General features: G+C 35.8%; 1 protein-coding gene across 16 annotated transcripts in view; it reads right to left on the reverse strand.

Annotated features, from left to right (window-relative positions):
• The window catches only part of LOC105468864 (phosphatidylinositol binding clathrin assembly protein), a 112,850-nt gene that overhangs the window by 18,755 nt on the left and 70,862 nt on the right, over positions 1-23,233 (reverse strand). For 2 of the 16 annotated variants that reach the window (XM_011719324.3, XM_011719332.3), the window contains exons 12-19: positions 20,899-21,002; positions 13,971-14,120; positions 7,620-7,727; positions 5,942-6,073; positions 5,816-5,846; positions 4,876-4,975; positions 1,533-1,556; positions 88-147 (exon numbers count right to left, since the gene is read on the reverse strand). In XM_011719324.3, coding sequence (XP_011717626.2) covers positions 88-147; positions 1,533-1,556; positions 4,876-4,975; positions 5,816-5,846; positions 5,942-6,073; positions 7,620-7,727; positions 13,971-14,120; positions 20,899-21,002 — 709 coding nt within the window. The remainder of the gene's footprint in view (positions 1-87; positions 148-1,532; positions 1,557-4,875; positions 4,976-5,815; positions 5,847-5,941; positions 6,074-7,619; positions 7,728-13,970; positions 14,121-20,898; positions 21,003-23,233) is intronic. The other 14 variants (XM_011719342.3, XM_011719338.3, XM_011719337.3 and 11 more) reach the window with 10 other exon arrangements.

Below are 23,233 nucleotides of genomic sequence, written 5' to 3' on the forward strand. Positions count from 1 at the left end.
AATTCATTTTTAGGTTAAACTGTAATAAAAGCATATTACATATGAATCAATATTTTTTCCAAAAGCTGTATCTGGGAAAATACTTACAATTCCATATCCTATCATGCCTGTTGGTGTAGTAGCAGGATAGGCCATTACAGGGGGTGCCTAACATAGTGAAAGGAAAAATAAACAAGAAAGTATAACTCATGTGTGTCAACTGAGTTCAAGGAATTAGTAGCTGTAGTTCCACTAAAAAGAATTGCTAAGACAGCTGTGAGTAAGTGACACTTGTGATCATTAAGAACTGTCAATTAATGGTCAGTGAAAAAAAGTGTCCTGAAATTAGCAGAAAAGCAGACTTATTAGAAGGAAAAATATACCACTTAAACTTAGATACAGCAGTGATCTAAGATTTCATCATGCTTTTTACAGCTTTAAAAATCTTTAGATTTAAAAAAGTATCTTAAATAGTTCTAAATAGTTGTAAAATTTAAAGCCTATCACTATCATAAAAAATGTTTACCCAGAAAAAGTATTATTGAATGTTTTCTTACTTAGGTACCTGATTGCTTTAGCATTCAAAGAAAAAAAAAGTGAAGATCTCCAATCAATCAATAACCTGATCTTCCAAAAAGTTAGTTTCTAAGTATCTTACTCACTCTTTTCAAAGAACTCCAAAGGTTTCAAAATACTATTGAGTATGACTATTTCTATGAACCATAGTTCTTATATAAAGTATATATGTTAGCTTTTTAATTTATTCCAAAAATTATTTAAGAGGAACAATCAATTAGGTCAGTTCATGCTTTCATGTTTAAAAGAACCATCTACCACTACGATGTTTAAGTTCCCCTCTTCCTACTACTTTGATTATCTGTAAACATAAAATTTGAGAACAGAATCATTTTAGATATAGTTGCTGTCTTAACAACATTTCCTGTGTGTGTTTCTCATAATGAAAACTGAAATTGAATAAAGGTGAAAGACCAATAACACTGCTAAAACATAAAATAACTGAAATTATATGGCAATTTGAACATATGCATGGAGAAATTAAATGAAGTATAACTTTAAAAAAAAACCCACTAAAGTGAACAGTTCTAAGTTTAGTATTTGGGTGAGCGTGTAGGGCTTACTGGTCTCTCCCTACTTAAAAACCAAGATCTGCAAGAGCAGTAGACAAACTGCCAAGAAGAGCAGAAGCCTGTAAGATTTCATGCAGTTGTTATTTTAAACATTACCACAATCAACATTTCCCTTCATTCAGAAGTCATCAAGTGCATAGTGGCAGCACAGATACACACACAGACACCCAGCCATCTGGCAGCAAATGGCGGAATATTAAGCAAGAAAAAAAATTGGTATTTCCCATGCCACCATCAGAATCAATTCTGCAACACACCCATGAAATCAGTAGATGCTAGGAAGAATTTCTGGCACATTGAAAATCTGAATGTGAAAACAATAGCTGAAAGGTTATGAGATTCTGCTACAGCAGTGGTTAATAGCATGCCAATTTATTGCAAAAAGGCTCGTTTTTGGTCACTTACGTATTGTGGAAAATGCATGCCATTCTGTTTTTCCCAGGGAGAACAATTACATAATGCAATAACACTGGATTAGAACAAGTACTTACACAACAGAAAATACACAGAGAGCATTTTAGTTCACATGTACATTCACTAACTACCTAAAATCCCTTGTATTTCCAGTATCTAATGAAAGAACATCTATACTAAAACACTATCAAGGTTGACAAAGGAATTGTAGTCTTTGGCCTCATCTCTTTATATAAAAATAGTTTACTGATTACAAGTATCATTAAAACATCAATTCTATCAATAGTGTCAATAGTGCAAAATTCTGGGCATCCCATAAACAGGGCTGTACCAGATGTTTACCACAAAAAAACACAAGCACTAATTAAAATAATTTGTAGTATAATATTCATTTTAATAAAATTCCAATGAATTTGTGTTAAATTAAAAAAACACTGAAAAACCTTGACAGTGTTTAAGGATTAATAAAAAGGTTAGAAATGTAAAGAAATGTCAAAAGCAGCAGTTTATCTTAAGTAGTGAATCACATTATCAGCCCCAAACATTAGGCATTAAAAAGAAAACTCCATAAAATACATACAAATATTTTAGCATTGATACACATTACCATACATAACACAGCAAGATAAAGACTGTTATCAACTTAAATACAAATTCCACAGGACTAAATACCTATTACATTTTAGTAGTCAGTCTTAAGTGCTATCTATGAACTCCTAATATTTCATATAGATTAATACTAACTTCAGAAAATATTCATTATATTTTAATAGTAGCATTGGTATTTATATCATTCCTCATACATCATCAATGTCATAATTCACACATGAGATCATAAAATCCACTACTCTAAACTTCTACCATACCCTAGTCGATGAGGTGTGTTATAGTGGGAAGAAGAATGGATTCAGACTCAAAGAGATGGATGTCAACTTAAAACTGCTTTTCAACTGCTTTGCATTTAGGGGGAAAAAAATCTTTAAAAGTGGGGTGATACATGCTCCAATTCCCTCAAGTGAGCAACATTTACAGGTTTAAGATTGTGTATTTGTGTGTATAAAAATCTAAACTACTTAAATGCAAAGTTTTAAAATCATTGATGGTAGTCTGGGCGTGGTGGCTCACGTCTGTAATCCCAGCCCTCTGGGAGGCTGAGGTGGACGGATCGCTTAAGGTCAGGAGTTCAAGACCAGCCTGTCCAGCATGAGGAAACCCCATCTCTACTAAAACTAAAAAAATTAGCTGGGCATGGTGGTGGGCACCTATAATCCCAGCTACTTGTAGGCTGAGGCAGGAGAATCACTTGAACCTGGGAGGCAGAGGTTGCTGTGAGCTGAGGTCGCACCACTGTACTCTAGTCTGGGCGAAAGAGCAAGACTCCATCTCAAAAAAATTAAAAAAAAAAAAAATAATAATAATAGCTGGGCGCGGTGGCTCAAGCCTATAATCCCAGCACTTTGGGAGGCTGAGACGGGCGGATCACGAGGTCAGGAGATTGAGACCAGCCTGGCTAACACGGTGAAACCCCATCTCTACTAAAAAAATACAAAAAACTAGCTGGGCGAGGTGGCGAGCGCTTGTAGTCCCAGCTACTCGGGAGGCTGAGGCAGGAGAATGGCGTAAACCCAGGAGGCGGAGCTTGCAGTAAGCTGAGATCTGGCTACTGCACTCCAGTCTGGGCAACAGAGCGAGACTCCGTCTCAAAAAAATAAAAAATAAAAAAAATAATAATAATAATTAGTGATGGCAGTGAACACTATCTATAAAAACAAAAAATAACTGCCTTAAAAAGGTAGCTAAATCTCAATATTACTTTCCATTTATTAAGTCTTAAGCTATATAATAAAATGCACAAATTTTTACAAACATACTATTTTTAGCTCAGTCCTACTAATTTTAACATATCATTAACCCATGGAAAACAGGGCAGTGCTCTGGAGGTGGCTGTAAGGGCAACAGAGGCCTCTAACAGTAATAGGATGGCTCTTAGTAATGTGTAGCCCGTGTAATCAAAACACAGCTACTAGTCTACTGTCAGGAGAATGAATGCTTCAAACTTTTCCACAAGAAGGAGTTTTCTTTGACAAAAATTTGTTGGTTGGTAAGACAGAAACTGGCCTAGGGCAGGAAAATAGCCACAAAGCTATTCTGGGTCTACCATATCTTACAGTAATTAAAAACATGCTAAAACCTCTTCATTACTAGATGCTAATTATTTAATTAGAAAATACAGTTAATCCTCATTATCCATGGATTCCGTATTTGCAAATTCACCTACCTGATAAACTTTGTGACACCAAAAATCAACACTCCTGGTGCTTTCCAGGCCATTCATGCTCATTTGCAGAGTAGCAAAAATTTGATTCATCCAATACAGTTCACTTCCAGCTGAGATGGAACAAAGGACGCTCTGCCTTGGTTCAGCTCTCAGACCAGACCAGAGGATAGAGAAGGAGGATGGGGAGTCCATCATACTGCAAGAAACTCTGACTCTGGGGCCAGCTGGACAGGGCTAAAATTCCAACTCTGGCACCAGTTAGTGCGACAGCCTTAAGCAAGTCACTTAACACTTCTGAACTTTATTTCCTCTTTCGCAAAATAAAGAAAATAGAATATACTAGAATGAGGTTTTCTAAAAGGAACATCTATGTGACATATACATATATGTATGTATTTCCCCTAGCAAGGGTTCAGTGTTCACTAATTCAGTGTTTGGAGTGACTTTAAATACTTAACTGCCACAAATAATGAGAATCAACTGTATAAGTTATATGACATATATATAATTATCAAATATATTGTCATATATATAAATTACATGACAAAACCCAAGCAAGTATAGTTTCTTTACCAATAATGAAACCAGAAGATTTTATATTTTAGAAGAATAAATAAAAAATTTGAGGTCAGTAATATAGAGTAGTGACTAAGGACATATGTTCTATAGTTAGGCTGCCTAGGTTCTAAAAATGCAACTAATCATTTAAGATCTCTGTGATCCTGAGCACATTACTTAATAACTCTGTGCCTCCACTTCCTCATCTGTAAAATGGGGATAATAATAGTTACTAACACATTAATAGAATTATCAAAAATAAAACATTAGTATTTACTGGAATGAACTCTGGCACAAAGTAACCCTTAAATACTTGGTAGCCACTAAAATATATCCGGTAAACATAGGCAACCAGCTTCCTTTAAAAGAAATACAAATTACTTACACTTCTAAACTCAGTAACAATCTATTTATGCCTATCACTTTAAAAACATTTTCATGTTACATATTTAACTAAATTACTCAAGTGTTAGTATATCAGAAGCTTCTTCAACTCACCATTGTTGCAGCATTCCAAGCAGTTGTTGGTGCAACTTTTGGTTGCCAGTTAGATCCTCCAGTTAACTTCTTTTCACCTGGTTGACTCCAATTTACATCACTTTAAATAAACATAAGTGAGAATATTAAATGTCTCTAATTATAAAGTTTCCTTAACTATCTAAATATATTGAACAGAGTAAGATACAGACTTTAGGCTGGGCGTGGTGGCTCACGCCTGTAATCCCAGCAATTTGGGAGGCCAAGGTGGGCAAATCACTTGAGGTCAGGAATTCGAGATCAGCCTGGGCAACATGGTGAAATCCCATCTCTACTAAAAATACAAAAATTAGGCAGGCATGGTGGCCCGTGCCTGTAATCCCAGCTACTAGGGAGGCTGAGGCAGGAGAATTGCCTGAACCCAGGCAGTGGAGGTTGCAGGAAGCCAAGACAGCGCCACTGCACTCCAGCCTGGGCAACGGAGCGAGACTCTGTTAAAAAAAAAAAAAAAAGAAAAAAAAAAAGAAAAAAAAAAGAAAAAAAAAAGAAAAAAAAAAAAAAAAAAAAAGCTGGATGTGGTGCCTCAGGCCTGTAATCCCAGCACTTTGGGAGGTCGAGGCTGGCGGATCACGAGGTCAGGAGATCGAGACCAACCTGGCTAACACGGTGAAACCCTGTCTCTACTAAAAATACAAAAAAATTAGCTGGGCATGGTGGCAGGTGCCTGTAGTCCCAGCTACTTGAGAGGCTGAGGCAGGAGAATGGTGTGAACCCGGGAGGCAGAGCTTGCAGTGGGCCGAGATTGCGCCACCGAACTCCAGCCTGGGTAACAGAGCGAGACTCTGTGTCCAAAAAAAAAAAAAGATGCACACTTGACATCTCTATACATGCTTTTGAGATAAAAGTCAAATCAACCTCTAAATAACACATGGAGAAAAAAATGTGTGTATTAAACACTCACTTCTTAGTGGTTCCATTTCCGATGCCAAGATCTAGTAAAGGAGAAAAAAAAAAAGCATTTTATAACACGAGACTCAGTTTAATAAAACAACATAAAAGAAGATTAAAGTATCCAAAGACTACTTACTGCCCACAAGGTTGGCTAAAGATGAATCCAAGTCATCAGATACTAACTTGTTAGGCGGGAGTTTGGCAACAGGAAGGCTCTGGTTCTGAGAGGCCACTGTTGGTTTGAGAAGTCCACCTAGTTCATCAAAGCCTTAAAGTTACAAACAGATGAAATAGAATTTGTAAGGAACTTTATGATGCTATGGTTTTCTAAAGGAGGTATTTGCCTTTTCTCCTTGTTTGTTCACTGGAAAAGTTATCCAAAAAATAGACATCAGTAAATGTCTTTAAATGGAAAATGGACAAATTTACCACTTCACAGTGAACTGACTGAGAAGGCTGTATTTGTTTTGACAGAAATCATCTCTTATCTCATGACAAAATTACATTAGGGTTAAAGGGGATAAGAGAGAAGTATTACAAAAGGGAAAAAAAGGAATGTAATTCTCCTGCTTGCCCAGCAAAATTTTTTGAAGACTCATATCTAAAGCAACATAGGTTAAAAAATAGCTCTCTGGAACGTTGAAAAAAGTTCCTTTTGCATTAAGAAATAAGATTTTATAGACCTTTTTTTAAAAGCAGAGAATGTAAGAGTGAACTATATCTCAGAAACTGCTAAATACTGTAATTGCATAAGCTCATCTAGTAAACGAGGACAATTCTTAAAAATGAAAATAAAATTCTTTAAGTTTTCCTCACCAAAGGATAGAAAATTAAAGAAAATCCAATCAAACTCTCTATGGGACTCAATAGTATGATCTAGGAATATTAGAGTTTGAAAAAGAAAGTCACCAAAGATGATAGTTCATAACAATGATTGGTCTCTCTTTCCACTTTCCCAGGCAAGACAAACTAAAATCTAATGCAGCAAAAAAATATTACCATAAATCTACTAGTGCACAGAAAAAATAAATTCTTAGTCCACACATATTTTTTATAGGCTTGCTTCTTAGTTTTTGGAGGATAACTAATTATATGTTATAAAATTAAGAACATCTCAATATATTCTCTCTAAATGGCTAAAAGTTAATTATTAACCAAAATCAAAGGCCATCCCAGGGTAAGAACAAAATTATGAGTGTCAAAGTTTTACAGGCACTTCAAATTAACAAGGTATTAATGAAAACACAAAGTGGAAACCTGGCTCTACAGATCTAAAAAGTTTCTTTAAGACAAATGAATCATAATAAGAATCATATATAAAACAATAAAAAGCTCCTGTACCCGCAGGCCTAATCATTTAATACATTCTAATTATTTATAATAGATTATTTAAACAAGTCAAGGTACCACAAGTTATATTATTCTAGTTTCCAAACATAGCCAATTTCATACATTAAGATACAATACTGTTATTATTCATTTCAGTAAAGGTAAAAATTGCATGCCTAAAAAGGCACAACATAGTCACAACACACAGTCACAAGCAACTTAGCATTCTATAGAGCTAAATCTCTTTTTCTCTCTTATTTTGCTCTAGGACTAACAAAATGTTCCCAAAGTCTAAACTGGCACCAATAAAAGAATAATGACTAAACAGCTCCTTGAAGTTCTCGTCTAGTGCTTGGGGGGATGGGTCAATTTCTTTGGCTACCCCAACTTAATATACTTAAACATTTTAAAAGTAGCATTATTTTTCCTTACACAGAATCTAAATTAGGACACTATAATATTTTTAATAAAATTTTTTTCCTTACCCCCAGAATCTACAATAACATTTGTAGATTTATTTCCAAATACAGATTCAAAGTCCACATTAAGGCCAGCTGAAGGGTGTGGCTGTGCAACTGGAGAAGGAGTGAATCCTGGGTAAACCAAAATGGAAAAAAAAGTTCAATTATTTAATAACTCTACATTTACAACTATTTAATAATGATGACAATAGAATGGAAAATGCAGTAAATTCCCCAAACAAAAACAAAGCCAATCCTTCAAGCAAGATGTTTTCTATATCACATTTTTTGCAGCGATTAGGTTTTCTCTAACAAAATCATCCTACTGACAAAATTAACAAATAAGCAACTGACACTGAACGGAAAATATGCTTCATTACAGAAATCTTTGCGTATCTTTTACCTTAATTTTGTATGAGGATAATCTTTAAAAAACTAAACACATCTAAAATTACAAGATTTTGCATGAAGCAAAATACATACGCAATGTAAGGGATCAGTTGAGAATGTAGTAAGAATTCTGTAGTGCTTAAAAAACAAGTATGAAACCTCTCAGTATCCCCAAGATAAAAGTTTTTCTCCCTCCCACTTACCCATTTTCCATATTTCTCTCCATCCTTCCTTCAACAGTTAATCAAAAGCTAAATAGCTTAAGTTCAGTGATGGGATTCTCAATGTATCCATGTGCTTTTAAAACATCAAAGAAAAAAGATATGCCACTTTCAACTCTCAACCACCCTCTAACTTCAACTTAGTACTTGCAATAGTGGGGATGACAAGCATAAACTCAAGCATACTAATTAAGCTGACTCTACTCTTGAAACACAAAACCATTAACAGACCTTATTCTTTCTTGCCTGCATTACACTAATGCTAGTGGTATTACACAGATAATAAGCTCATGTCTTTAAGATCAGCCTATACAGAGTTAACAAACATAAGGTTTCCAATTATGCGAGGTTATATTTGAGTAAGGTTCTGAATGTCTAAGGGCTGAAAAGAATTAAAATCACCTAAAAATATTAGGGCTGTCATGTGATTTGGAGAACTTTCAATCATTGAGTATATCCAAATAAACAGCAACCTCGCAAGGATCACAAAGAAGAAATTATTTCACCTTTTGGAATGTTATAAGGCTCCCAAGGTCTCTTCCTTTTCTAAATTCTACTGAGTCAGAATATAAAAAACCAAAGAAACAAACAAAAACCACCTATATTAGAAGGTTAACAACTACACCATTAGGGAGAAGTTAAACTTTTGGTGTCCTAAACTTAGGATCCCTCTCTTCCCCTCCTCTATTCGGGTCAGAATCTCACTGTGAATTCTTAATGTAAAACACCAGGATGTAAAGAAGTACAATGAAGTATGTTGTACTAGAAAGACTGATCTCAAAGAAAACTGTAAAAAGTAGGACAAGATTTGGTGAGATGTCCAAGAAGCTCCTCAAAGACAGAAACAACAATTTGTTATTAGCAAAGAACCATACAAGCTGATACACATTAATGATACTACTTTAAAGCAGCATCTTACACATCCTATAATGACTATTCTGTAGCACACACATTTTTAGAGAATGTACCAGTTTGATCGTGTTCCATAATCATATAACCCTTAAACTACTATTAACTCAAAGACATTGGTCATACAATGAGAACACAAAACACTATCAAAATACGAAATAATTTAGTATATAAATCTCCTGACTATTCATGAAAACGATCTGAGAATCCTAGACTTACCAATTTAATAATATTTTTAAGTGTGCAAGCTGTTTAGGAATTATGCCATCAGCTTACTACTACTGGTTGTTCTCTTAACCTTTACATAAAAAGCGAATGTATCTACTCAAGAAAAAAATCTATCATGCTTAATTATGTGCCCATGCTATTATCAGAGTGTTAGTAGTACAGATAATGTTCTTTAAATCATTCTGGTAACAATCTTGGCTATGATGTCACTAACTTTTAGATTATATATGGAACAACAATTTAAAATTAGGCCAATATATCAAATTCCTATTTTCTCCTGCTACTTTGCCTCAGCTTTCTAGAATATGATTGTTATAAAAGGTAAGCTTATCCTTTATAGTCACACAGAAATGACTTCAATATTTTCTGTAAAAAGAGGAGCCATCTCCTCAAATGCCTAGAGGTACCAATCTGTGAAATTACAACATAATTACCTAAAAGTATAAAAGGTTAGAAAGACTATAAAGTAACCCAGAACTTGTATCTCAAGTTTTAAAAGCCTCTATAGACAGAGGAAAAAAGTTAAAAAAAATAAGTAAATTGCAATAGCGAATCAGCTTTTAATATTTGCTTAAAGTCACATAGTTATCATGGAGGCAAGCAGTTTATTTCCAAAGTAACAATTTTTTAAGTAATTATTGCATGCCTGAAAAACACACACCAACAAGGTTAGAGTTTTACATCTAATTTCAATGCACATCATCAACTTTTTGTGAAACTATCAGGACTGTCAACTTTTAATTTTTAATAGTTATTTAAAACAAAAAGACCCAGCTAGTATCACTATTCTAAAAGGGAAAGTTTACAGAAATACACACACACACACACACGCGCGCGCGCACGCACGCACATGCTAAAAAGAGCAGGCGCTGAACTCTGAGTTAAGGTTAACTTTATGATATTATTACACAGGTCCTGCTTACTCTTCCATTTCACCAAGGCTCAGTGAAAACTTTCTCATTAACCAGCACCAACCCACAGTTTATCATTTAGAAACCACTGCCCTGCAGGATAAATCTCAAGAGGACAGTAATAAATTAACTGAAAAGTACAAGATCAACAAGCTTTGGGGAAAGAAAGGCATTCCAAATACCTTTTACAAAACTTGGTTGGACTGTGAATTGATTTTGGTGGTATTTTTACAATAAATTAGGGCTCACACTTTTTTGTCAAAGTAACTACTACCATTTATTAAACACTACTAAACACTATGCAAGGGCTTTATAAACAGGGTATTATTTAAACCTCACATAAACCCTATGACATAGTTATTATCCCCGTTTTACAGATGAGGAAACAAAAAGAGATTACATAATTTACCCAAGGTCAAAGATTTAGTAAGCCTGTCAGAACCAAGACTCGAACCCCCATTTGTTTGATTCTAAAATTTATTAGGGGTTTTTCAGTTTAATCCCAAGTATTTCACCTTACATAAAATAGTAAGTAGAACAAGACATTTTTTTACTATTGCTATATAATTAATTAAAAACAACTCAAATTTTATGAACTTCTTGAGCTTTTCATTGCTATTAGACCAAAAAAAGTGAATAATCTTTGGCAATTTTAAAATCTAAAAGCAATAAAGAAAAAAAAACCAATGTTTAAGATGACTACATAATAATTTAGGTAAGAAGTACATTCTAATCATGATGTGGTCCACATATACAAGAATTTTAAATTCTTAAAATTTTTTGAGAGATGGGGTCTTGCATATTCCCCAGGCTGACCTCAAACTCCTGGCCTCAAGCTATCCTCCTGCCTCAGCCTCCTAATTAGCAGGAATTATGGGCACCAGCTACTGGACCCAGCTCCCAAGATAGTTTTTAGTGGTAGTTGTTTTGATACTTTTATATGCCTAGCAAAGTGCTAGATGTTACGTAGTCATGTATGTAAAGCTCATGATAATCCTGCAAGACAGTATTTTCCTAACTTGCGTAGCCTTAAAAGGGTTAAATACTTGCTTAAAGTCATAGTTCATGAAGCAGAACTAGAATTCAAACCTAAGTTCACTAGGCTCCAAGCACATACCATCAAACGCCCTAATAAATTCCATTTAAAAAATATTTAGTCCTGTCCAATTCTTGCGATCAAGAGCCTCAATTCTTTAGTTGTGTCAAGCATTCTTTTTAATCCCAACTTAACTACAGTAATAACTACTATGCACACAGAAAATATCAGCTGGACTTTGAGGTTTTACTGCTACCACAATGGCCTTGAATATATGTGGAAAGACATAGATTATACAAAACTTCAGATTCCATAACCTTGTAATATTAAAACGTTTATATGCTTCTGAAAATTTAAGGTTTGAGAATGGAGTAAAGTAAGAAGATGATAAGCATCTATTCATAAAATCACCAAGTGTTTAATTAAGGCAAATGCAGTTAGGCAAAAAGTAGTGTGTTCTTTGAAAGCAAGTAAGTGTATTTTTTCTTACCAAGTTTATAAAAACTCATTTTAAGGAAAAAAAAATCCTTCCTGCATAAATAAGTTGTAAAGATACTGTTATCTAGCTCCGAATGAGCCGGCTACAGTAGAAGAAACTAGGCACATAAAGGTAGTATTAGGAGAAACTTAAGTGACACAAACAATTCTGACAAGGCACACAAGACAGGAAGGCAGGAAAGGAGTAAGGACAGGGAAAAAAAGAGGGGAAGGGGGAAGGAAAGAATCAGGGAAGCAGCTAGGGAGGCAGGCAAGGAATAAGAGGAAGAAGAGAAGGTAGAAAAAAGAAAGAGAAGAGGAGGAACAGTTATGAGTGGGATGGGTAATTGAGAAAACAAAAAATGGGGGGAGCCCAAGCACTTGGCATTCTTCAAATGACAACTTACTAAAAAAAGAACTTAAGGCTCCATTAAGTACTTTTAAAAAACTATTCTGTTTGCATAAATTAAAAAGAAAAACCCAACACTGTATCTCATTAGAGAAGAAATATGAGGCAGTTGGCTTTTTAGCCAACACGATCCTGTCCTCTAATGTGTGGTTTCACAGGTGAGAAAGCAAGCCTAGACACTTTCACAGACAATCACATATGCAGCATAGTTAAGACCACAACTCAGTCTCCTTGACATACAATTCAGTGTTCTTGAAGCTTCAATGAGGACAAGCTACCTATTACACTATTACCTATTACACATATCATTGTATCAAATGTCTTCCCTCTGTCAAGATCAGAAGCTGCCTAGATATATAGCTATTCTGGTTTTTCTGGATTGTTCTTAATCCTATAGAGTAAGGGTTGGCAACTTTGTATCAAAATGACATGAAAGAATTACTGCAATGAATTATCACACTTTGGGTATATATGTATTTTAAGCTATTAGACTAGTCATATTTTTGGAAGACCTGACTTGGAACTTTGTCTATTCTCCTTCTACTAACTCGCTTTCTAGTTACTACTTCCTTCCCCTCACTCATTTTTTATCTAAGAGAATATTTAGAATGTGGTCACATGATTTGTTTAGGGTATACTGATGACTTTCTGCATGCTGTTTTAATGAAATATTTAAATTCACATTACCCTAAGCTGCTTCTCTGAACCGAACAAAAGAAGTTTCATTGTCTGCCAGGCATGGTAGCTCACGCCTATAATCCCAGCACTTTGGGAGGCCGAGGCGGGCGGATCAAGAGGTCAGGAGATTAAGACCATCCTGGCCAACACGGTGAAACCCCATCTCTACTAAATATACAAAAAATTAGCCGGGCGAGGTGGCGGGCGCCTGTAGTCCCAGCTACTCAGGAGGCTAAGGCAGGAGAATGGTGTGAACCCAGGAGGCGGAGCTTGCAGTGAGCCAAGACTGTGCCACTGCACTCCAGCCTAGGCGACAGAGCGAGACTCTGTCTCAAAAAAAAAAAAAGTTGTTTCGTCGTCTTTGGGGCTGGGGGGGAGCAGGGTTAGCATCTTTTTCAGCAGAATTCAAAAACATTTATTTCAGCTTCAGTATATATTTTAAAACTTACTATTCCCTATATAACCTCAGTGTGAAATTCTGCCTTTTTATACTGTAATTACAGAATATCCAAGTCAAGTTGTGTTTCTGCTTTACTATTTAAAATGGAACACATACTTCCTACTTTTATCTCCATACTATCAATAAAGTGAAATCCTTCAGAATGGGATAAAAGATATGCATAGACTTTGGACAATATAAAACTATGACATGCAACAGCTAAAAGAGAAACAAAAGATTAAAGATAGCTGCTAAGAGTGATTAACCACCCTCTCTCCCAAGCACAAAGAGAAAAATATAAACATATATGAACAAGTAAGTTTAAGAGATGTTACTTTTCAACCAGTTCTCCAAACTAAAACAGGAAGCTGCATGTGATACTAGACAGCTAGAGTACTGCATTGTAACATGATAAGAGAACAAAATGCTTAAAAAAAAAAAAAAAAAAAAAAAAAGAGTTCAACATCAAGAGAAATTTTCCTAAAAGTTCGTATAAATAAAATTGAGATGCTAGTGTCAATTTAAAAAACTCACTACATGATTGCTGGTTAGTTTTAGAATTTGATATTAAAATCTGAAGTAATTATTGCAGTGCTTTTAAAGTAATTAATGGACACGTAAAATATAGTTAGGCAGTATAAACATTGATTGGAAAAAAAGGTTAAATGGTACCTTACCAACAAACATTTCATGAGTAGGTGTCCTAGTAGTGAAAGTGGATACATCTGAAGAAATGGAAAGGTGAACATCACCACTACTTTTTGTGAGGAAAGGATTTAAGCTTGGAATGGCATCATCAACAGCATCTACAGTAGCAGAGAAAGGATCTGTGCAGTCCAAATGTATTACAGCAAAACGAAGAAAGGAAGTAAATTAATTAGTATTGTAATTAGTCAAAAGATGAAAAGTGAAAAATAGTAGCTATATTATTGTTTATTCATCTTAAATATCTAAATTATCAAAAACAAAAAATATCAAATTATCAAGATGGAAGAATTGCATTTAACATATTTTAAAATTAATCCTTAGAAAAAAATCATTTTGGCCGGGCGCGGTGGCTCAAGCCTGTAATCCCAGCACTTTGGGAGGCCGAGACGGGCGGATCACGAGGTCAGGAGATCGAGACCATCCTGGCTAATATGGTGAAACCCCGTCTCTACTAAAAATACAAAAAACTAGCCGGGCGAGGTGGTGGGCGCCTGTAGTCCCAGCTACTCGGGAAGCTGAGGCAGGAGAATGGCGTAAACCCGGGAGGCGGAGCTTGCAGTGAGCTGAGATCCGGCCACTGCACTCCAGCCTGGGCGACAAAGCAAGACTCCGTCTCAAAAAAAAAAAAAAAAAAAAAAAGAAAAAAATCATTTTATTTGTTAACACCAGAAAGCCAATAGTGAGGTAGTTAAAAAAGAGAATAATAACCAAGATATTTCTATAAAGAGCCACCCATCCCGCACCAATCTTCCCTGTTCTAGGTGAGTGTGTTGGTCGCGGTGGTACAGCTGTGTTTACCTGAATAATTGATATCGACAATAGGTATGTGTGTCGTGAGTAAACTTTCAAAGAAAAAAGAGGGTAATGACAAATTAAGGGTAAGAAGCTGTTTCTGGCATATGCAGATAATATATTCAAAATAAAAAATAAAGATGAAGAAAAAAATCTAAGCATGGGGGAAAAGAATTTTAGATAATTAAGAACAGAGATGAAAGAATGCCCACTTAATAGATCAGCAACAGCTTTGAATGTCTATCTAAGAGCTTTAGTCTTTAAATGATTTGCTAAAGGAACAACAAAAGTGTTGTTTCCCTACTAGAATGATATCAAACATGTACCATTATCAAATACTTTATCTAATGTTATTCTAGAATCAGATAAATACTATACTGATACCTTATTCAAGATAATTATCATTCTAATGACTGAAATCTATTTTTCTTTACTTCTCAAGATTTAAAAAGTTAACTAAATGGGGAAAGAAAAAAATAAAAAGCAGCAAAAATATTATCATATTTTTTTCTTTGTAACATAATTAAAAATAAGCGGATACTCCTGTAATTCTAAACAGTAGAATCTTTCTTGTCTGTTCTAGTTTAGTTCTTGACCTTCACTAAAATATACTGGGGTACCTTCACACTACTAGGTACTGTATTTTACTCTCAAGATTGTATTATTGCACATTAAGAAGGCAACACTGGCCTAAGGACTAGCTCATTTACTATGATATAGACACATTTCCTTTAAAGTCAAAAAATTCAAGGTAAGCATTCTGCAAGCTCAAATACAACTGTTTGAAAAAGGAAAAAAAAAATCAAGAAAATACTCAGGTTATGATTTTTAAAATAACACATCTTTTCAATACAACTTTTTCTGTAACATAAGAACTTTTCTATAATAGTATTCTTATGGAACACCAATTCACACTAAAAAAAATAAAGTCCTACAAATCCATTAAAATATACTGATTATGCTATTCAAACGTGAAATCCTTCCCATCATTCCACTCCCCAATAAATGGAACACTGGGAAAAAAGAATCAGAAAACAATAATTAAGAAATAAAAAGTAGAAAATAGTTACAAGAAGTTGTAGGGGGGTGCAGTGGGTTTTTTTTGTTTTGTTCTTTTTGAGAGTGGGTCTTGCTCTGTTGCCCAGGCAGACTGCAGTGGTACAATCATGGCTCACTGTAACCTCAAACTGCTGGGCTCAAGTGATCCTCCCACCTCAGCCTCCCGAGTAGCTGAGACTACAGGCACGTGCCACCGTGCCTGGCTAATTTTTGTAGAGATGCTATAATACCAATGCTAGTCTTGAACCCCTGTCTGGACTCAAGCAATCCTCCTGCCTTGGCCTCCCAAAGTGGTGGGATTACAGGCATGAGCCACCACGGACAGTGGTTTTTAGTACTAAAAATATATATGTATTTTTAGCTAATATATATACTGATGGTCACTCTAGCTGCTTCTTGCATAAGAAAGCATTAAGCTTAAAGTTGGCCAGTTAGGCCGAAAGTTCTGATTTTTTTTTTTTTTTTTTGAGATGGAGTCTCGCTGTGTCATCCAGGCTGGAGTGCAATGACGTGATCTCAGCTCGTTGCAACCTCCGGCTCATTGCAACTTCCGCCTCTTGGGTTCAAGCAATTCTCCTGCCTCAGCCTCCCGAGTAGCTGGGATTACAGGCGCGTGCCACCACGCTCAGCTCATTTTTCTATTTTTAGTAGAGACGGGGTTTCACCATGTTGGCCAGGCTGGCCTCGAACTCCTGACCTCAGGTGATCCACCCACTTTGGCCTCCCAAAGTGCTGGCATTATAGGCATGAGCCACCACACACAGCCAAATGTTCTGTTTTTAAATACATGATATTAATAGCTGCATAGAATTTTAAAAGTACATTGTATTTTGTCAAGTAAAATACCTGTTTTTCATGCAAAAAAAAAGCCATGAAATAAGTCATTTTTAAAAAAAAAAACCACACACTATTTCTGTAACAGAGCCATTGGTTTATGAGAATACACATGTTCAAGAAAGGTTACCAGTTATCCGCTGTTCTACTGACAGATAGGTTTTATCTAGCACCTAATTTCCCTAGCACCTAATTTCAATCACTTCCTATTACGTGAAACACCTTAGAGAAGAATATTCAGAAATATGTGCAAATGTATTCATAATTAGATCAATCAGATAAGGAAAACCAGTTCCTAATCTACTTGACAAAACATTACAGGTAATCTACAAGATGTTAATTATGGACATTACACTATAATAATAAAAACCAATTCATTAAGGTGTAATAACGCTCCAGCTATTTCAAGTTAATCTATTAAACTGGCAATTCTAAATCCCTTAAAGTTTTTTTTTTTTTTTTTCCTTTAGATAGTCTTGCTCCGTCGCCCAGGTCAGAGTGCAATGGCACAATCATGGCTTACTGAAGCCTCGAACTTTCTGTGCTCAAGCAATCCCCCCACTTTAGCCCTCTGAGTAGCTGGGACCACAAGTGTATGGCACCATGCCCGGCTAATTTTCTCTTTTTTTTGTAGAAGCAAGGTCTCGCCATGTTGCCCAGGCTGGTCTCAAACTCCTGGGCTCAAGCAATCGTCTGTCTCAGCTCCCAAAGTGCTGGGATTACAAGTGTGAGCCACTGCACCCAGTTTAAAATTTTTAAATACAGTTTTGTCCATTATTTTTTTCATTATTCATTCAAGTTTATTTTTTTGAGACAGAGGTTCGCTCTGTCGCCCAGGCTGGAATGCAAGGGCATGACCTTGGCTCACTGCAACCTCCACCTCTCAGGTTCAAGCGACTCTAGTGTCTCAGCTTCCCGAGTATCTGGGATTACAGGTGCACACCACCACACCTAGCTAATTTTTATATTTTTAGTAGAGACGAGGTATCACCATGTTGGCCAGGCTGGTCTCAAATTCCCGACCTCAAGTGATCCACCCACCTCAATCTCCCAAAGTGCTGGGATTACAGGCATGAGCCAACACACCTGGCCCAAAAGTTTAATTCTATGCTACACTAGAGTCATTTAAAAAAATCCAAAAAAAGTTAAAACAAAGACTAAAATGGCACCACAGTCATACTATAGCCTTTAAGTCCTAAACAACTGATACCTACATTCACACACAGTAAACTAATTTTTTTAAAAATATTGTTTGGTAAAGACAAGGTCTTGCTATGTTGCCCAGGCTGGTCTCGAACTCCTGGGCTCACGTAATCCTCCTGCTGCCTTGGTCTCCTAAAGTATTGCAATTACAGGTATGAGCCACTGCACCTGCCCAGGTAATCAAATTTTTTCATCAAGTGTTTTGTGTTTCATGCCAGCTAAAAGTAAAGCAAATTACACTTCAGAATGGATTCTATTACACCTAAACTAAAATCTGAAATCTTGCTTCAAATACTCAACGGTGTACCAAGCTGATAATATTGCGTATTTTTAGATATAAAAACTCAAAAGTTTGCTATAATACAAAATGTTCAGGGTGATGAAAACCTAGGTCTTCTCAGGTATTAGTATTCAATACCCACTGCTTGTTTAGACTCCACAACATTTTTTGAAAAAGTCAAGGCTCATTAACAATACAATGAGGGCAACAAGAGAGCTTCTGTTCTCTCATTTTCATTCTACCAAAAGGTGGAATCTTAAATGTCTTTCATATACACATACAAACTTTTCTTCCCTTTATCTCTACCTTATCACTAATCTATCTATGACCAGGAATGCACATCATTTCTGTGGTGTTTATAAGAACTACATTAAATACTAGGTCTATTATTGGCATTCATTTTTAGCTAATAAAAGCCAATAAAAGAATAGAACAAGATTTGGGGATTATGAAAAAATCATACCTTTGTTTTGTCATATATTGTAAGAGCAGCATTATATGTAAACTGTTACATATTTAAGTGTTCAGCTAAATAGTTAACTTCAAAATACCCTAAGCATTTAATGTTATGATCTAAACTTCTCATATATGAGATTTCTTTTCTTTTTAGACAAGAGTCTCACTCTGTCGCACAGGCTAGAGTGTGGTGGCACAAATCTCGGCTCACTGCAATCTCCGCCTCCCGGGTTCAAGTGATTCTCACGCCTCAGCCTCCCGAGAAGTGGGGATTACAGATGTGCACCATCAAACCTGGCTAATTTTTGTATTTTTAGTAGAGACAGGCTTTTGCCATGTTGGTGAGTCTGGTCTGGAACTCCTGTCTTCGTGTGATCTGCCCGCCTTGGCTTCCCAAAGTACTGGGATTACAGGTGTGAGCCACCGCACTTGGCCATATATGAGATTTCTTTATTTCAGTCTAACTTTGTTTAGTCAAACTTTAATTTTAAAAATTAAAAAAATATATATCAATATGATTGTCCTGGATATGAATACTGACTCGAATTAGAACATTCTTGGCTTAAAATACTCCTCAGCATCATGCGGAAGTCAAAACCTTGGTTATCACCAACTCAGAAGCCAAATATCCTTATATGAAAGTCAAGACAGGATTTAATTCTGATTAAACTATGGGACTTAATATGGGGGAAATTTTTACAGAAATAGCATACAAAGCAAAATAAACTAAAATAGAAAAGTAAAACATGATTAAACGTATTCCAATATATTGCAGTCTGTCACATAGAGACTTTGATGGAATAATGTCTTCTAACAGGCCACAGAACAATTCTTACAGATTGAAATTACTTAGAATTGTTCTCCCACCGTAACAGTCTATCTGCTTTCACATGTGACTTTAACAATTTCAAGTAGAAACTTCAACTTGTCATTTTTAGTTGTACATGGTGTCCAGACAAAACAATTAGGAATTGCAGTTCAGCTTCTTTGAAATGTTAAATATATTTTTATTTGGCCTTCTGTAATATTTTTAATCTATTTAGAAAAACAACTCAGCCTTAGTTTTAAAAAGACTACTACATTTTTTAAAAAAGGAAATAAGCTGAAACTGCTTAAATGATCATGTTAATTCTACTAACCTTTTCTAAAGCAATTCACAATAAGGCAGAAAATAATTAAGAATTCAAAAATCAGAACATACCATCAGGGTATCAAGAAACTCCTTTCTAAATCTTAATTTGCTATCTACAGTTCATTCTGAAATAATTCTAAAATACTTAACAATTAATATCTTGTCATTTTTAGGAATTACTCTCAGATCTTAAGATTTAGCTAAATTAAACTAGCCTTCAAAGTCAATTAGTTTTTGAAATCAAGTTCAGGCTCACAAAACTAGCCTGAAATCTAGTGTTTTAGGGTTTCACTATCTGCTCTGTGCCCCACCTTGACACCAAAAGAACTTGTCCAGAAGAGAAAGCGCCCACTTATTCAACTAACGTTTACAAACTACCTGTCAGAACAAAATATTTTAAAACCTGCCTTCACAGAGCTTACTTTCTAGGATATAGTTCCTTAAAAAAAAAATTTTAAATGTTCTTAAATTCAAATCATTAAAATAAAATGAAAAAAGCTTTGTTTATATACTGTAAAAACTCATTAGAATAATTTATCTTGCTATGAGAGATAAGTCTATCACTTCAGAAATGCTTAAGGGCAGCAAACATACCTATTGGCACAAGGGGAAAATTCTTTGACTAGCAAAATCTTTCAGGTCTTAATTTAAAAAACATTTAAAACATTTAAGTCTTGACCATACAGCTGGTCAAGACAATCCTGGTCACAACATAGTTCCTGTGTGATAATACCATCTGAGTTTTATTAGAACTTTATCATATACTTAACACAAAAATAAGTTATTTCCCCAAAAGTTAAAACAAAAATTCTACACCAAAATCAAAATAACCACTATGCATTTTCTGGTTATGAAATAAAAATTCAACATTAAAAGAATAATCTCATACCTAAAAATACACTTGGTCCTTCCTCTTACATTTATCTTTATTAAATGTCATTTCATAATTTATTTGAACATAAATTCCTAAATTATTTATAATAAATGAACATACCTTCAAGGGATAAAACTGCTTCACTACCATTTTAATATTTATCAAGTTCTCATGCATCAAGTGTAATAAAAAACTACAAATAAGTAAAACACCACAGAATGAGAAGAGATGCATGTAAAATCTAAAATAGAATTAATCAATGCTTACCTCCCCATGTACTTGCTACCTGAGAAGCAGTTGACATAGGATGTACAGATGGGTGAAAAGTTGGCTGCTGCAAATCAAGCAGATCATTGGGCAGCTTTGATGTGCTAGAAAGATATTTTGGAAACGTGTTTTATTTACCAGAAAAACTTTGCTACTTTAGTGTCACCTTCTCTGCCCACCACAGATAAAAACATTAAAAACAAGGAAGAAAAGTCTCATTAATATAAATCTCAAAAGAGGAACAGTTTCTTCATATAATAGCATATTTCTAAGGAGGCTTGGAAAAATAATCTAATATCATATCTTAAGTTTATACAGGATTCAAAGAACAGTAGCTCTTCGGAAAAGGATAAATGTCTTCCCCCGGAAAAAAACTAATTTCCTTATTAAAACGAACCTAAACAATAAGATTCTAAAATACAAAATATCATAGCAATTTTAATATTTTTAAAATTCTTTTAATATTCACAGAACTTGAATCACATTTGCAATACACTACAAAGTAAAATACTCCTTAACCTCACTTCTAGTGCCTCAGTATCCCAACTACGTAACAATGATACAGGGAAAAAATTTTACATGCATTTATGAATAGAGCCACCCCAGTATACAATACACTATTTACATGATATATTTCTTTCTTCTTGTTTTTGAGACAAGAGTCTCGCTCTGTCGCCCAGGATGGAGTGCAGCGGCACGATCTTGGCCCACTCACTGTAACCTCCGCCTTCCGGGTTCAAGTGATTCTCCTGTCTTAGCCTTCCGAGCAGCTGGGACTACAGGTGCGCAGCACCACACCCGGCTAATTTTTGTATTTTTATAGAGATGGGGTTTCACCATGTTGGCCAGGCTGGTCTCAAACTCTTGACCTCAGGTGATCTGCCCGCCTCGGCCTCCCACAGTGCTGGGATTACAGGCGTGAGCCACGGCACTCAGCCTTTTTTTTTTTTTTTTTTTTGAGACAAGAGTCTCACTCTGTTGTCCAGGCTGGAGGGCAGTGATGCAATCTTGGCTCAATGCAACCTCCACCTCCTGGGTTCCAGTGATTTGCATGCCTTAGCCTCCCAAGTAGCTGGGATTACAGGTGCAGGCTAATTTTTGTCCTTTAGTAGAGACAGGGTTTCACCACACTGCCCAGGTTGGCCTCAAACTCCTGACCTCAGATGATCCACCCACCTCAGCCTCCCAACGTGCTGGGATTACAGGCATGAGCCACCATGCCTGGCTTACATGATATATTTCTGACCTCAAGACTTCTATGTGATTTTAATGAACAACTCAAAACATGACCCTAGAGTGTCTAAAAATTCAAACACAATACAGATAATTTTTTTAAGGGGTCTGGAGGCTGGGTGCAGTGGCTGATGCCTGTAATCCCAGCACTTTGGGAGGCCGAGGTGTGTGGACTGCTTGAGTCCAAAAGTTCAAGATCGGCTTGGGCAAAATGGCAAAAAAAAAAAAAAAAAAGAAAAATAGCTGGGCATCGTGGAGTGCGCCTGTAGTCCCAGCTACTCAGGAAGCTAAGACGGGGGAACGCTCGAGCCCAGGAGGTTGAGGCTGCAGTGAGCCATAACTGTGCCACTGCACTCCAGCCTGGGTAACAGAGTAAGACACTGTCTCAAAAGAGAGAGAATAAGAGAGAGACAGGCAAAGAGACGGGGTCTTGCTATGTTGCCCAGGCTAGCATTGTACTGCTGGGCTCAGGCCTTCCTCCTGCCTCAACCACCTGAGTAGCTGCGACAACAGGCACATGCCACTACACCCAGCTCCTAATTTTTAACTTATATATTCTCCAAAATAGAATGTTTTTCTTTTTAAATGGATATACAACAACTGTACATATTTATGGGATACATATGATATTGTGATACATGCATACCATGTAATTATCAGGACATCTATCACAACTCAAACATTCATCATTTCTCTGTGTTGAGAACATTCTAAATCTTCTAGCTACTTTGACATAGATAACGCAATTATTATTACTAACTAGTAATTCTACTGTGCTATCAAACACTAGAACTTATTCCTTCTAACTGTATTTTTATAAAAAAGTTTTGAAGACATGTCTTTTAGATGTAAAACAGTTGTGTAGATAGTAGATATAAATGCATTTAGTGCTTTGGGGAACATATAGAATATACAATAAGAATTCTATAAATGGGCTGTAAGATTTGCCCTTAATTACTATTAAAAAGGTGAACATTTTTAGTACGTGAGATAAAACAGTGAAATTAGTTCTTTATCCAATAATTTGTTTCAGCCTCAAACACTGAACATTCTTTTCATTTGTCTCTCCTAGGACAGACTTCTTTTCAAGGTCTCCATGTTG

This window comes from Macaca nemestrina, chromosome 12, assembly GCF_043159975.1.
Source record: "Macaca nemestrina isolate mMacNem1 chromosome 12, mMacNem.hap1, whole genome shotgun sequence".
In the NCBI taxonomy this organism is placed as follows: Eukaryota; Metazoa; Chordata; class Mammalia; order Primates; family Cercopithecidae; genus Macaca; species Macaca nemestrina.